The sequence below is a fragment of the Ahaetulla prasina genome, chromosome 13 (genome assembly GCF_028640845.1).
Source record: "Ahaetulla prasina isolate Xishuangbanna chromosome 13, ASM2864084v1, whole genome shotgun sequence".
Lineage (NCBI taxonomy): Eukaryota > Metazoa > Chordata > Lepidosauria > Squamata > Colubridae > Ahaetulla > Ahaetulla prasina.
Window position 1 is genome coordinate 2,437,917 of NC_080551.1, and position 15,140 is coordinate 2,453,056.

Below are 15,140 nucleotides of genomic sequence, written 5' to 3' on the forward strand. Positions count from 1 at the left end.
ACACAGTTTGTAGAATACCACCAGTACTGCTAAGTTATGATCACTAGTAATAGCCAGTAACACTTGCTACCTTTATCAGACTTATAATACTCAACAAGGAGAGCCCTCTGTTAACTTCTACAAAGACAAGTGAAATGTGTTAATTTCCATTTGTCCCTCATAACCACATCAATAATCTAGGAAGACAAGGATTCTCTATTTAGATTTTAGTCTGCCCTTGTGATTGCAATGAAGTTGAGCACAGTCATGGAAAAATGCAGACATATGGAAGCTTCTTAATTTATCCCAAACTATAGTATAGCAAGCTTTTTTGCCACTCAATTCCTTCTCATTCAAGGACAGAGAACTTGCTCCTGCAAAATGGATGCGGGATTTAGGAATACTTGGGAAACACATGGTTATCAACCATATCTCATAGCATTAAGGATAATTTCAAAAAAATTTATGGCCAAGTAAGTCTCTGTATTTTAAGTACCTATCATAAAGCCATGGCCATTCCTTTCTGGCTGGTTCCCTTTAGACTCTTAGAGTGAACCAGGAGAGAAATAGCAGAGAAACTGGGGGAAAGAAATCTATGCAGTTCCATAAAGGTAAGAATAAGTAATCTCATAACAAAAGAAAGTGAAAACCCTCTGCCAGAGTACAAACTACAAGCTTAGGTCTAATTTGAATTTTAGTTCTAAAATTCAAGATATTGAACATTAAAAGAGACCTCATGCAAACAAGTCACTCTAGCATTACTATATTTCTGGATATTTAATAGGGAAGCAAGCAACAAGTCCTTTCAACTAAATTTTTTACATTTCTGGAAATTACACTTTTGGAAATGTTTATTTTTTAAATTCTCCTAGTAAATTGCTACATAGGTTAAGGAAAGCTACAATTTGCCTAATACATTAAATGTTTGCCAATTGTTTATAGTTTAATACAACTAAACACTCTTTGCATTTCAAATAACAGGTCATGGATTTTAGTGGGTCTCAAAGCATGGACTGGTTAGAGCAGGGGTGTCAAACTCAAGGCCCAGGGGCTGGATTTGGCCTGTGGTGCCGCCCTGGAAACATTGAAGGACTGGCCTGCAGTGCCTCCAGTTTCGCTGGCAGAGCCTCGCAGGAGACCACTGCAGCTGAAAATGGAGCTTAGGAGCGCTTGGGCCTGTAGGAATTTAGCACCCACCGCCCTCCTAGAAGAATGAAATATTTTAGAAAATATTTAAAAGGCAGAATACATTTCCTGCATGACTGAGAGTGTAGAAACTCATTCACAAAGATCTGATTTACATCCTAAAGTCTCAAGTCATTTGATTAAATGTGAGTCATTAAATACAAATTATCTCTTCTCATAACATAAAACAAATGCTTGTAGAACAAAACAAGGAAGAATTAGCAGAGCCAAAGGGGATTATGTTCTACCAACTAATAAGAGGATATTTTAATTGAAATGCAATAAAGAGGAGCTCAGCATATACTTTCTCTTGCTCTGATAGCTTCCACAAAGAAGGTAGATAGAAAGAAGTTTCTTCTAAGATTTGCAAAACTCATCATGTTTCTAAGCCCAGCATACTGCTTGTGAAGCAGCAGAATTTCAGCCAAGCTAGGTTAACAAACTGCGTTATTTGAAAGAAGCAAGAACAAAAAAAAAGTATTCTGATTTTAATCGGAAAAGGAAAGTAAGACAAACGTATCACTAAAAATTATTATAGATCAAATGTGGAAGCTAGTCAGGACTTGGTTACTGTACCGAAACCATTCCTCTTTGAAAAATGCATGAGAAATCCTTGTGGGGGGGCATATTGTTTAACACTGCAGATTATTTGGGAGGTTTCTGCCTTTAGAGAAAGTAAGCATGCTGAGTTGTTGGGAGACAAGTCAAATATAATAAAAGAGAAAGTAATTATCCTGTAAAGTACATATGACAGAAAATCTGCACCTTTAACCAGTCTGAAAAAGTTAACCTCTCTCTGCTGGCGGGCCAGCACCACCCCTGCTGGGCCAAGTGTGTCCAAATCTTTGGCTTGCCTGGGCCACCTTAAAAAATGAAGAGGAATGGTCTTGGGCCACATATAAAACATATAATATAGTTAATGTATATAATTAACTTCCTTTATATGGGGGTTCTTATGGGGCTGCATTACTAGCTTCCGGGGCCGCAGATTGAGCACAGCTGCTGTGGGCTCTGTTTTGGAGGCATTAAAACAAACTCTTGTGATAAAGACAAATATATATGTCTCCTGTATTTATGAGAGGCTTGTGGATATTTTTATAAAACATATACAGTTACGATTAGAGCAGTTTATGATTAAGAGATGCAATTAAAACTGTAGAGACCAATGTTTGCAATCTGCATATAAGATAAACTTTGAGAGCAAACAACCCAAGTATCCTCTTACAGTAATTTACAGATATATTAACAGTTCCATTACCTTCAGTTAAAACAAGCATTCAATGACCCATCCTTCCCCCCCCTCCCTCCCCTCAGAGGCTAAATATATCACTGAAATTCTCCTCCTCTGGTAATATATTCCTTTCTGGCTGGTTCCTTTAGACTCTTAGAGTGAACCAGGAGAGAAATAGCAGAGAAACTGGGGGAAAGAAATCTATGCAGTTCCATAAAGGTAAGAATAAGTAATCTCATAACAAAAGAAAGTGAAAACCCTCTGCCAGAGTACAAACTACAAGCTTAGGTCTAATTTGAATTTTAGTTCTAAAATTCAAGATATTGAACATTAAAAGAGACCTCATGCAAACAAGTCACTCTAGCATTACTATATTTCTGGATATTTAATAGGGAAGCAAGCAACAAGTCCTTTCAACTAAATTTTTTACATTTCTGGAAATTACACTTTTGGAAATGTTTATTTTTTAAATTCTCCTAGTAAATTGCTACATAGGTTAAGGAAAGCTACAATTTGCCTAATACATTAAATGTTTGCCAATTGTTTATAGTTTAATACAACTAAACACTCTTTGCATTTCAAATAACAGGTCATGGATTTTAGTGGGTCTCAAAGCATGGACTGGTTAGAGCAGGGGTGTCAAACTCAAGGCCCAGGGGCTGGATTTGGCCCACAGGGTGCTTAGATCTGGCCTGTGGTGCCGCCCTGGAAACATTGAAGGACTGGCCTGCAGTGCCTCCAGTTTCGCTGGCAGAGCCTCGCAGGAGACCACTGCAGCTGAAAATGGAGCTTAGGAGCGCTTGGGCCTGTAGGAATTTAGCACCCACCCCTCTCCTAGAAGAATGAAATATTTTAGAAAATATTTAAAAGGCAGAATATATTTCCCTGGATGAGAAATGGAGAAACATGTTTTAAAGTCAAAGCAACTCCCCCCACCTTTGTCAATGGGCCATTAAGGCCTGAGCCAGTCCATTGTCTACATGACAAAGATAGGATTAGCCCCTACCCATCTAGCAACAGAATCTTACCACATGGCAAGGCTCAAGCAAGCTTGAGAGACAACCTACAACATTAGCTAAGACCCCTAGACCACCTGGGAGTTTGACAACCAATCAGGATACTCTTCCTGTGCCCCAGAAAGTTCAAAGCTCAGAAAAAGCATAAAACCAGGGAGCACACAGGATCTCAGCCCTTTTCTGTTCAGGAACTCAAGCCATGTGATCCTGACCACCATTAAACCATCTTTCCAAGCAGCCTCCATGTTTCCAGTGTCTTTGTCCCCACTTGGAACTGAACCCAGATGGATATTTCTTCCAACAATTGGCACCCACAGATGGGACTCCAAGCTAACCTAACCAATGGACCTGGCCCAGGTAAGCCTCCCTTGCTAGCAGCAGACCCATTGAGTCTGTGGGTAAGTTTTCCTGGACCTTGGCCATTTGGAACTAGGTTTTAAAGGGGTTTTGAGTGTTGAGCTCAAAGACTGCTTGGAAAGAAGGTGAGTACCTCTAAATTTTAATTTTAAGCATGGAAAAGCATGGGAAATATGTGTATGCCTGCATGTGTGTGAATGAGAGAGCCCTTCTCCCAATCACAGCTGGATCTTGCTTCCTCTGTGCATTTCCTAACCGCAGAAAGACCAAAAGTCTGGAGAGCATGGGGGTTTTGCCAGAGCACAGGACCTTCTGTTAGGGAAGGAGGAAGTGTGTGTGTGGGATTCCACCTGAGGAAACAATCTGATTCCACCTCTTTGAGCAACCTCTAGCCGCACCTCTGCCTACTGCTAGCTCCACCGAGCCGTGACCAGTAGGCTAGAGAAAGCAAGGGGGGGAAGCCAAACGTGGAACTTTGTGTTTATTGGGAACGGAAGCCGAGCAAGAGGAAAGTAAGTGTGAATGAAGCAATTAAGAGAGTAAAGAAAAAAGCAGGAGATCTGCTTGGGGCCCTGGATGTCCGCAGGCTGCCAGTTTTGCCTGGTATGCGAAAAAGCAAAGCAGGAAGCAGTGTTGAGGAGGTGCTCGTACCTGCTGGAGGGGCAGTAGGTCCTCTGGGATCACCTTTTTGATCCAAAACGAAGCTCCCTTAACAGAAAGGGGCCCATACTTCGACAGAAGGGAGTCGAAGTCCTTCCCAGAACTTTTTTTTCTGAAAACTGTAGGAGGGTCCACCCGGCTAAGCCAAAGTGAAAAATAAAACCTCACATCGGAGAGGGAAACATGGGAAGCAGTAGCTCGAGGGTGGCGGGAAATCCCCTAGGAGACCTGCTTGGGGCCCTGGATGCCCGCAGGCTGCCAGTTTTGCCTGGTATGCAAAAAAAGAAATTGAGGAAATTGTGTAATAAATGGACTGTGCTAAGAGATGAGAATAGGAAACAAATTTGGCTAAATAAAGGTACTTAAAAGAAAAGGGAAATATATAAATAGGAATGTTTGGGTTTTTGTTTTGTTTGTTTGTTTGTTTGTCTCTTTCTCTGTCTTCTATGGAACCACGTGGTCTGTCTGTTAAGATTTGTGCCTTCCCTAATTTAACTGAGATTTATGGCGGGAATGATCAGTGTGTGTGTAAATCTCAGTTTTGTTTTCCTCTTTGTCCTCCTTGTTTTTATATGTGTATGTCTGACTATGTGTGCCGTTGAGGTAATTGTTACTGTTAAATCTATTTGATCTCTAGAGACAAGAATTTTAAATTGTTAGGGAAAAACAAAAACAAAAGGTTGAAGCAATGAAAATGGGAAAAGAGAGAGAGAGAAAAAGGAAAGAAAGAGCCTTTGCCCTGTTTTCGTGTGGCCACCGGGAATAGGGTACAGAGAATTTTTTATTTCTGTTTTTTTTCTCCTTCTCTCTCTTATCTTAAAGTAACAACTCTAGTTTATGAGGAAACGTTTTAAGTTCACTTACAAGAGAAAAAAAAATTCAGTCTTGCATTTACTGTGTGTTTAAAAGATTTTACCTTCCTGAAGCATGTGAATCCAGTTTTTTTTCTTTTTCATCAGTTGTGTCTCCATTTTGTTGAAACTGCATTACCTTTTAGTAACTGCAATATTGATGTGTTGTATCTTTTCAAACTCTGCCTGCAAGATATCTAACCCCCCCCCCCTTTAATCCTGTTACAATGCCTTTCCTGAGAAGATTACCCACAAAAGTGGGGAGGAGATCCTATTCTAATGTCTTTCAGCCCTGAAAAGATGACTCTGCAACTGGAAGCAGAGCACATGGTTCCAGATGCTGCCCCAGAGGAGACCACTGCAGCTGAAAATGGAGCTTAGGAGCGCTTGGGCCTGTAGGAATTTAGCACCCACCGCCCTCCTAGAAGAATGAAATATTTTAGAAAATATTTAAAAGGCAGAATATATTTCCCTGGATGAGAAATGGAGAAACATGTTTTAAAGTCAAAGCAACTCCCCCCACCTTTGTCAATGGGCCATTAAGGCCTGAGCCAGTCCATTGTCTACATGACAAAGATAGGATTAGCCCCTACCCATCTAGCAACAGAATCTTACCACATGGCAAGGCTCAAGCAAGCTTGAGAGACAACCTACAACATTAGCTAAGACCCCTAGACCACCTGGGAGTTTGACAACCAATCAGGATACTCTTCCTGTGCCCCAGAAAGTTCAAAGCTCAGAAAAAGCATAAAACCAGGGAGCACACAGGATCTCAGCCCTTTTCTGTTCAGGAACTCAAGCCATGTGATCCTGACCACCATTAAACCATCTTTCCAAGCAGCCTCCATGTTTCCAGTGTCTTTGTCCCCACTTGGAACTGAACCCAGATGGATATTTCTTCCAACAATTGGCACCCACAGATGGGACTCCAAGCTAACCTAACCAATGGACCTGACCCAGGTAAGCCTCCCTTGCTAGCAGCAGACCCATTGAGTCTGTGGGTAAGTTTTTCTGGACCTTGGCCATTTGGAACTAGGTTTTAAACGGGTTTTGAGTGTTCAGCTCAAAGGCTGCTTGGAAAGAAGGTGAGTACCTCTAAATTTTAATTTTAAAGCATGGAAAAGCATGGGAAATATGTGTATGCCTGCATGTGTGTGAATGAGAGAGCCCTTCTCCCAATCATAGCTGGATCTTGCTTCCTCTGTGCATTTCCTAACCGCAGAAAGACCAAAAGTCTGGAGAGCATGGGGGTTTTGCCAGAGCACAAGACCTTCTGTTAGGGAAGGAGGAAGTGTGTGTGTGGGATTCCACCTGAGGAAACAATCTGATTCCACCTCTTTGAGCAACCTCTAGCCGCACCTCTGCCTACTGCTAGCTCCACCGAGCCGTGACCAGTAGGCTAGAGAAAGCAAGGGGGGGAAGCCAAACGTGGAACTTTGTGTTTATTGGGAACAGAAACCGAGCGAGAGGAAAGTAAGTGTGAATGAAGCAATTAAGAGAGTAAAGAAAAAAGGAGGAGATCTGCTTGGGGCCCTGGATGTCCGCAGGCTGCCAGTTTTGTCTGGTATGCGAAAAAGCAAAGCAGGAAGCAGTGTTGAGGAGGTGCTCGTACCTGCTGGAGGGGCAGTAGGTCCTCTGGGATCACCTTTTTGATCCAAAACGAAGCTCCCTTAACAGGAAGGGGCCCATACTTCGACAGAAGGGAGTCGAAGTCCTTCCCAGAACTTTTTTTTCTGAAAACTGTAGGAGGGTCCACCCGGCTAAGCCAAAGTGAAAAATAAAACCTCACATCGGAGAGGGAAACATGGGAAGCAGTAGCTCGAGGGTGGCGGGAAATCCCCTAGGAGACCTGCTTGGGGCCCTGGATGCCCGCAGGCTGCCAGTTTTGCCTGGTATGCGAAAAAAGAAATTGAGGAAATTGTGTAATAAATGGACTGTGCTAAGAGATGAGAATAGGAAACAAATTTGGCTAAATAAAGGTACTTAAAAGAAAAGGGAAATATATAAATAGGAATGTTTGGGTTTTTGTTTGTTTTGTTTGTTTGTCTGTCTGTTTCTTTGTCTTCTATGGAACCACGTGGTCTGTCTGTTAAGATTTGTGCCTTCCCTAATTTAACTGAGATTTATGGCGGGAATGATCAGTGTGTGTGTAAATCTCAGAGTTTTGTTTTCCTCTCTTTGTCCTCCTTGTTTTTTATGTGTGTATGTCTGTCTTTGTGGGCCCTTGAGGTAATTGTAACTGTAAAATGTATTTGATCTCTAGAGACAAGAATTTTAAATTGTTAGGGAAAAACAAAAACAAAAGGTTGAAACAATGAAAATAGGGAAAAGAGAGAGAGAGAAAAAGGAAAGAAAGAGCCTTTACCCTGTTTTCGTGTGGCCACCGGGAATAGGGTACAGAGAATTTTTTATTTCTGTTTTTTTTCTCTTTCTCTCTCTTATCTTAAAGTAACAACTCTAGTTTATGAGGAAACGTTTTAAGTTCACTTACAAGAGAAAAAAAAATTCAGTCTTGCATTTACTGTGTGTTTAAAAGATTTTACCTTCCTGAAGCATGTGAATCCAGTTTTTTTTCTTTTTCATCAGTTGTGTCTCCATTTTGTTGAAACTGCATTACCTTTTAGTAACTGCAATATTGATGTGTTGTATCTTTTCAAACTCTGCCTGCAAGATATCTACCCACCCACCCACCCCTTTAATCCTGTTACAATGCCTTTCCTGAGAAGATTACCCACAAAAGTGGGGAGGAGATCCTATTCTAATGTCTTTCAGCCCTGAAAAGATGACTCTGCAACTGGAAGCAGAGCACATGGTTCCAGATGCTGCCCCCAGAGGAGACCTTCCATTTGTTGGAACCAGGAATTGAATTTGAATCCAGCCCCCACTGAAAGTCATCACAGCAACCAGAATGGAGCAGACCTTTCCAAACCTGACTGACCAACAAGCATGCCACCCAGCAGACATGAAAGAAAGGACCCTGAGATGTACAAGTAAAGACTAAAAGACTCTCTTCAATCCCCAGAAGACAACTGGAAAGACTATGGGGGAGGGTGGAAAATTCATTGTAAGGTTTTCTGTCTTGTCTCCTTTATATTGTAATCAGTCTAAAGTATTCATGTAAGGATTGTATTTGAGTGGCTACCACAGCAAGTTCTGAACACCTTAGATTTTTGTCTGGTGGGAGGGAAATATGTCCAAAATGTTTGTATTGCCTGTATTGTAAAAGTAGCTGCATACACACAGAGACACACCATTCAGAATTAGACTGAAACTATTCCCTTCTCTTACCTCCACACAAGACTTCTAGGTTGATTTTGCTCTGTGGCACTAAAAGCCCAAGGAGTCAGATCTCCCTGCTAATTCCATGGGGGAGGGGCATCCCCCTCAGGCAATTCCCTTACTTGAAGAGATAGCAGAAAAAGTGATATCCAAAACCCAAGCCCTGACTATGACTCACAAATGATGCTGCCCAGTTGCCCAGTAAAGCAAGATATGTTGCACTGGTGGTCTCATGAGTAGAAGTCCCAGGGCTCATTGTGTGTAATTTTAAAAAAAAAAAAGAAAGGAAAAAGCCTGGATTGCACACTGATTAACCTCAATTTGGACTGGAAAAAATCTTGGATAGACTAAAGTAAGAGCTAGGGCAGGTTCAGTAACCAACCCTTGGAAATGGGCAGCCTGTAATTTAAAGGAAAACCATGGCTGTGAAAATTTTGGGATGTGTGCTTGCTTGACCTGACTGGAAGCTCTCAGAAAGTGATATCTAACAGCTGAAATTAATTGGCATAGAAAATTGGATACTGTAAAATTCTTACCAGAACTTTTCCCCTGGCTGCTAGACCTTCATGGTTGAAAGCTTTTGGGAGCCACTGAAGGAATCTTTTTTCTGTTGTCTCTATCAATGGCTTCCTTTGCATCAGGAAAATTAAAAGCACCCACTGATTTGATCAATTTTAATTTTTGCCAAGAGCATGTTTCAAAACTCACGTTTGGAAAAAAAAAAAAAGTAGGGATTGTAGGAATTTAGCACCCACCCCCCTCCTAGAAGAATGAAATATTTTAGAAAATATTTAAAAGGCAGAATATATTTCCCTGGATGAGAAATGGAGAAACATGTTTTAAAGTCAAAGCAACTCCCCCCACCTTTGTCAATGGGCCATTAAGGCCTGAGCCAGTCCATTGTCTACATGACAAAGATAGGATTAGCCCCTACCCATCTAGCAACAGAATCTTACCACATGGCAAGGCTCAAGCAAGCTTGAGAGACAACCTACAACATTAGCTAAGACCCCTAGACCACCTGGGAGTTTGACAACCAATCAGGATACTCTTCCTGTGCCCCAGAAAGTTTAAAGCTCAGAAAAAGCATAAAACCAGGGAGCACATAGGATCTCAACCCTTTTCTGTTCAGGAACTCAAGCCATGTGATCCTGGCCACCATTAAACCATCTTTCCAAGCAGCCTCCATGTTTCCAGTGTCTTTGTCCCCACTTGGAACTGAACCCAGATGGATATTTCTTCCAACAGGCCACCACAGGCACCCCTGACACAAGTGATGTTGAGCTGGCCACACCCACCCTGGCCACACCCACCCCAGGCCCCTGAGGTCAGACATAACCCTGATGCGGTTCTCAATGAAATTGAGTTTGACACCCCTGGGCTAGAGAAAACAATACGTTTACTCAGAGCAGGATTGAATGCTGTCAGAAGCATTCCCCTTCCATTCACCCTAAGGCAGTGGCCCCCAAGAACCGGTTCCATGGAGAAAGTTTTATCCACGGACCGGAGGGGGTGTAGTTTTGCATGCTGCCTGCATCTGGTGGATGGGGCTTCGCTTGTTTGCGTGGCCTGGTTTCCGGCATGCCAGGGATTGGGTCCCTCTGCCCTAAAGCCCATCCCAGCAGCATTCGGAGCTGAAGGCCTCTTAAAGGTATTTCCACCAGCTCTCCAGAGCCTGCAGCTTTCAGCCTAAATCCTTCAGTTGCAAATGATTCAGACTTCTGAGAAAGGGGATTTCTCATTCCCAGCAGGTGGCCGTGTGAGGAAAAATGGGGGGAGGGGGGAGGAGAAGGAGAAGAATTGGGGGAGGGGAGTTGTAGAATGAAATGCAGTTCAGCTCCCCCCTCCCCCCCCCACAACTAGGAGGTTTATATAAGTGCAGTATCAACAATGCACTTTTGTCCTACAATTGTATTTCAGGCTATCCCTGGTAAGCTTTCTTATAACTTTTATGCATGCAACGTTTTCTGATTTGAATCTGGATTTTTCATTCCAAAACATATTCAACTGCAAAGAACAGGACGCAAAACCTTTTTGATCTTGGAGGCAAGAGCTGAGCCAGGGTAACCAAACCTGACTCCAAAGCATGAGTCTACTTAGCTTTCTCATCTAACATGAAATATCCTTTTCAGCTTCACAAAATTATTTGTCAATATCAATCCAGCTGTCCTGGTTTTTGATGTCCCATATACTTGAAGTGTGTGTGTGTGTGTGTTTATGCGCACATGCACCTGTAATGAATTGCATTTTTATAATTACTTTGGTTTCTCAAATCCAAACATTTGAATTTGGTGCATAAAGTTTCACAGAAGGTGCAAAAAAGAAAAGAAGAAAGAATAGAAAAGAAAGAAGACTAAGAAAAGAAAGAAAAAGAAAAGAAATATATAAAGAAATGATTTTCCCCTAATCACAAGTGTAAACTATTTTAGTAATTTAAGATCTTCTCTTAAAATGCAACAAATCTCTTCTTCCCATTTCCTGCCTCTTATCTATAAACAAATACTTCAAGCCTCATTTCAGTCCCTATGTCAGCAAAAGGGATTCCAGAGACAACAACATATTTGTTTTAAGCTTGATAAAATATTTATACATTATATGCTGCCCATCTTGCAGTCACAAAACAAACCAACTTTATATTCCTTCATTTTGATCCTCCCTTCAAATAATATCTTAGAACTTGGTTTCTTTTGAGTTTTCATTTCAGGCTGGCTCAGTGGGGGGACAGAGGACAATTTGATGCTGAAAATTATTATAGAAAAAATCTGAATCCAGGATTAGCAGGGAATTAATCCCATGTCATTTTACAATACTAAAGGATGAAATTGTCCATTTTTTTATTCATAAGGCATTATCTTATGTTTCAGTATTGAAAGGCATTAAAAACTGCAGAAGAATAAGCTCAATATTTCAGATTAAAATAAAAGTGTGTCCCCACTGTACATTTAATTTATAAAATAAGAATTTATTCAAAATTATCAGCCAGAGATATAACTTGTTCCTCATGGTCTTAAGACACTGACAAAATTATTTTGCTGATCTTAAGAACACATTTAAAATAAAACCCTCAAATCCTTAACAACTGCAACCATATAGTTTCAGAGAAAAATTCTCGTCCATGAATTTATTTCCATCTGCCAAAAACGTCTGTATCTCAAGAGTAACAGCAAGAGGACATCTATTTCTCAAGGAGAAGAAAGTCAGTTCTGATTCTCTTCAACAAGCCCTCAAAAAACGATAGCAATATTGTAAGTGTGCAAACCCAAATGTCTATTAGGGCCCTGAGAGAGAAAAGAAAAAAGCCAGAGACTCAGCAGGGCTGGCCGTCATCCAAACAGGAAGAGTCACAAATAACTGGAATTTGCATCAGCCCTTTAGAGTCTGAACAAACATTTAAAAAAATGTGAGCATACTCCAAACACAAAAGAGACTTCAACAGATGCTTTTGAGTTAACCTAATACATTAACAGGATTTAACAATTAGCCTTGAACAATTAACTATGGTACCACTGCATTTTAACATACCCCAAGGCATGTTAATTCTCAAAAACATTTATCTGCACTTCTGTTTTTTAAGAAACATCATTTCAAGTGTGCATTTGTGCTGCACTGTTCATCTGAAGCAGTGCTGGTAAGTAATCTCTTTCAAGAAAGCCATTAAAGGCTGTGTTAGGATTTTGGAAAGTTCTCTTGGGCAGAAATTATTTGGAGTTTGCAATATTACATTATTACCTTACTCTGTGCTTCTGACCAGAATTCATTAGAGGTTGAAAAGCTCAATTTATTTCCTCTTCCTAATTGAAAAGGAAATAGAGAGCTGAATATTACACAAATATACATGAAATTGGTTAATGATTTGCAACATTAGAGAGGCAGATTCTTTCAGAATCTGAAAAGCTTCACATCAATATAATCTTCCTGAGAGACCCAAAAAGCCACAGGACAATGGATAAGTAAGTTGCACTCCTTCATATAAGGCAGGTGACTCTCAGACATTTCAAAACATGGAACATGTATAATAACAACAAATGTCTCACCCTAATTTCAGCTCTCCCAAAGTTTATACTATATATCTTACTTCTTCTGTTAGATGCCTGAAATGTTACCTGACAGCTACATTTGGTTCTGCAGCTAAGTGATTCTGCCTTCAGCTCACATTTGGCACATTGGACCATCTATAAAACTTTTAGCATCTTCTAGATTGCCAATTGTCTCATTTTGCAATCTTTTAAATGATCAAACATCTCTTTTTTATGTTTACAGCTAAATACGTATGCCTAAAAATGCTCTCAACTGTAAGTGACATTTCATTTTATTTTATGGCTACACTACGGTATCAATAATTTTATTTGATTTTAGGCTCTGGCCAGTAATATATTTTAGTTAGCTTCTGTATTCCTCACACGCTCTAGTTTGATTATTTGTGGTCTATTTTATTTGTTGCATTGTCTACCTAGCGTTTCTGTACTGTTTCTCATATGCCTGCTCATTGACTACCATAATCAACAAATAAAAGTATTCATCATTTCTCAGCCTTGTGGTTCTGGACACACTGGACTATAATCCCTATAGTTTCCAACCAAATTTTAGTCTAATGCATTTAGGAAAAAGTAATATAAATCTCTTAATCAGCATCTTTACATATTAGTTCAAAATTATGAAAAAAACACATTAAGGAAAATATTCCATAAACAGATTTTCCACCCTTTTTGAGCCCAAAAGATTTTTGGAAACTGTAAGTTAACCCAAATTTTGTGTGTGTAACAAGATGACTAATAAAGCATTCTGGTGAACTGGTGATTCCCATAGTGCAAAATAAATTAAATTTCAAGCATTCAAAGTCTTTCAAAATTTTGTCATTTTGACTGCTTGTGTTAGCAAAACAAGAGTGCCACATTGTTAACCAAAAATTTATGGAATTCCAAAGTACATGTTTAAAATTTTTAAGTCTTAGACTTTTTTTCATTAGTAAGAAGCATTCTGTAACGATGGTCCAATAACTTATTTAATAAAATAATCTCTAGTCAAATTGTTTCCTACTGAAGAATAATTTGACAGTTTACAATTACATATTCTGGCCATATCTGTTTGTATTCATACGATGTTCACTCCACCTAAATTTCTTTCAATAACTGTAAATATAGCACCCAGGCCCCAGTCCATCTTTAAGAGTCAAGAAATAGTTCCATCCAAACTGGAGATAACAGGCTTTCAATCTGTACGTTGGGAGTTGTCAAGGAAGAAAAGTATGAGATCCTTAAGTGTATCACTTACATCCTCATGCATATAATGATTGCATTTATAAAAGTGACAATATTATTCCCTTACCTAGACTGGTTGGTTTTATCAGTTCATCCAACAAGTCATAAAATGGCAGCTTCTGAAGCTTTATGTCTGGATGGACTGGGTGGAGTGCTGAGGTCAGATGGGGCAGGTCCAGTTCATGTTTAGGTCCCAGGAGAGAAACAGGAAGTAACGGCGAGGTTGCTGGGTGGCCATCGAAAGCAAGTTGTGGAATGGTAGAGGATGACAAGGGGGATGACATGGACGTTGAGTGGACGCTTGGGATGGACAAGTCTGCAGAGGTTATTATTTTTTGCGGGAACCGCCTCCTGTAAAGTTCTTTGATTTTCATTTGGACAGCAGGACTGCAGCCAGCCTTGAGCAAATGAAGTGCTTTAGTAAGGAGTTCGTGTTTGCGGCCGTGCTTGTTTCTTCCTGCGTAACCCAAAAGCACCTGCAGCTCAGAGACTCGGAGGCTCATCACCATTTGCTTGAAGACAAACAAAAAGGCAAGACAACAGTTATTCAATCAGAGCTGTCTGTGAACATGAGAGAGTAGAGCGTTAACCCTAGAAAGAGAATCATAATCAAGCAAAGCATAACTTTGCTCCACTGAACATACATTCATCATCATCATCATCATCACCATCTTATCATTATTATTATGGCTGTTGTTGTTCTGCATTGGGGAAAAAACCCTTCCCAGTTGTGAGTTCAGAACTTGATTAAGGAGCATGTTTTCTCTTGATCTCATAATACATTTCAGAAATAATACATGTTATTATGGGCAACGTTTGAGAGGAGGGTCCTTTCAACATCAAATGAGTGGTATGCCTGCAACTCTGCCAAAACCTGTCAACCACTGCCTATTGTGTCGGGAAAATTATAGAATAAAATTAAGCAAAACCCCCGATGCTTCTCTTACACAAACAAGCAATATGGAACAAAAATATATGAAGTAAGAGCCTTAGAATCTGGCAATAAATTACTACATCCCAAATCATATCATTTCCAGAGTACATAGGGCAGAATAAGAAAACATTTAATATCCTCTTAGGATATCCTCCGTGAAAGTTAACAAAATTAATTAGGTTAAAGATTTATTAGAAAAGACAAGAAAGCAATTAAGACAATCAGATACAATCATCTTACAACCGACCGCTTAGCAAGTGTCTGAAATTACAAGAAACATGAAAATGAGACTTATAAGCCGAATGCGAAGTGCTGATGTCTACCCTGCCGCTGTGGTCACATGACCACATTCTGGGTGCTCGGCAACCACACTGAATTTATGGCAGTTTG

At 40.2% G+C, this 15,140-nt stretch overlaps 1 protein-coding gene across 6 annotated transcripts in view; it reads right to left on the bottom strand.

Moving 5' to 3' along the window:
* PIAS1 (protein inhibitor of activated STAT 1) overlaps positions 1-15,140 on the bottom strand; it is an 82,672-nt gene that overhangs the window by 29,613 nt on the left and 37,919 nt on the right. For 4 of the 6 annotated variants that reach the window (XM_058156093.1, XM_058156096.1, XM_058156094.1 and 1 more), the window contains exon 2: positions 13,884-14,328. The exons of 1 other annotated variant lie outside the window; for it this stretch is intronic. In XM_058156093.1, coding sequence (XP_058012076.1) covers positions 13,884-14,328 — 445 coding nt within the window. Of the gene's footprint in view, positions 1-13,883; positions 14,378-15,140 lie in introns of all 6 variants that reach the window. One more of the 6 variants, XM_058156098.1, reaches the window with a different exon arrangement.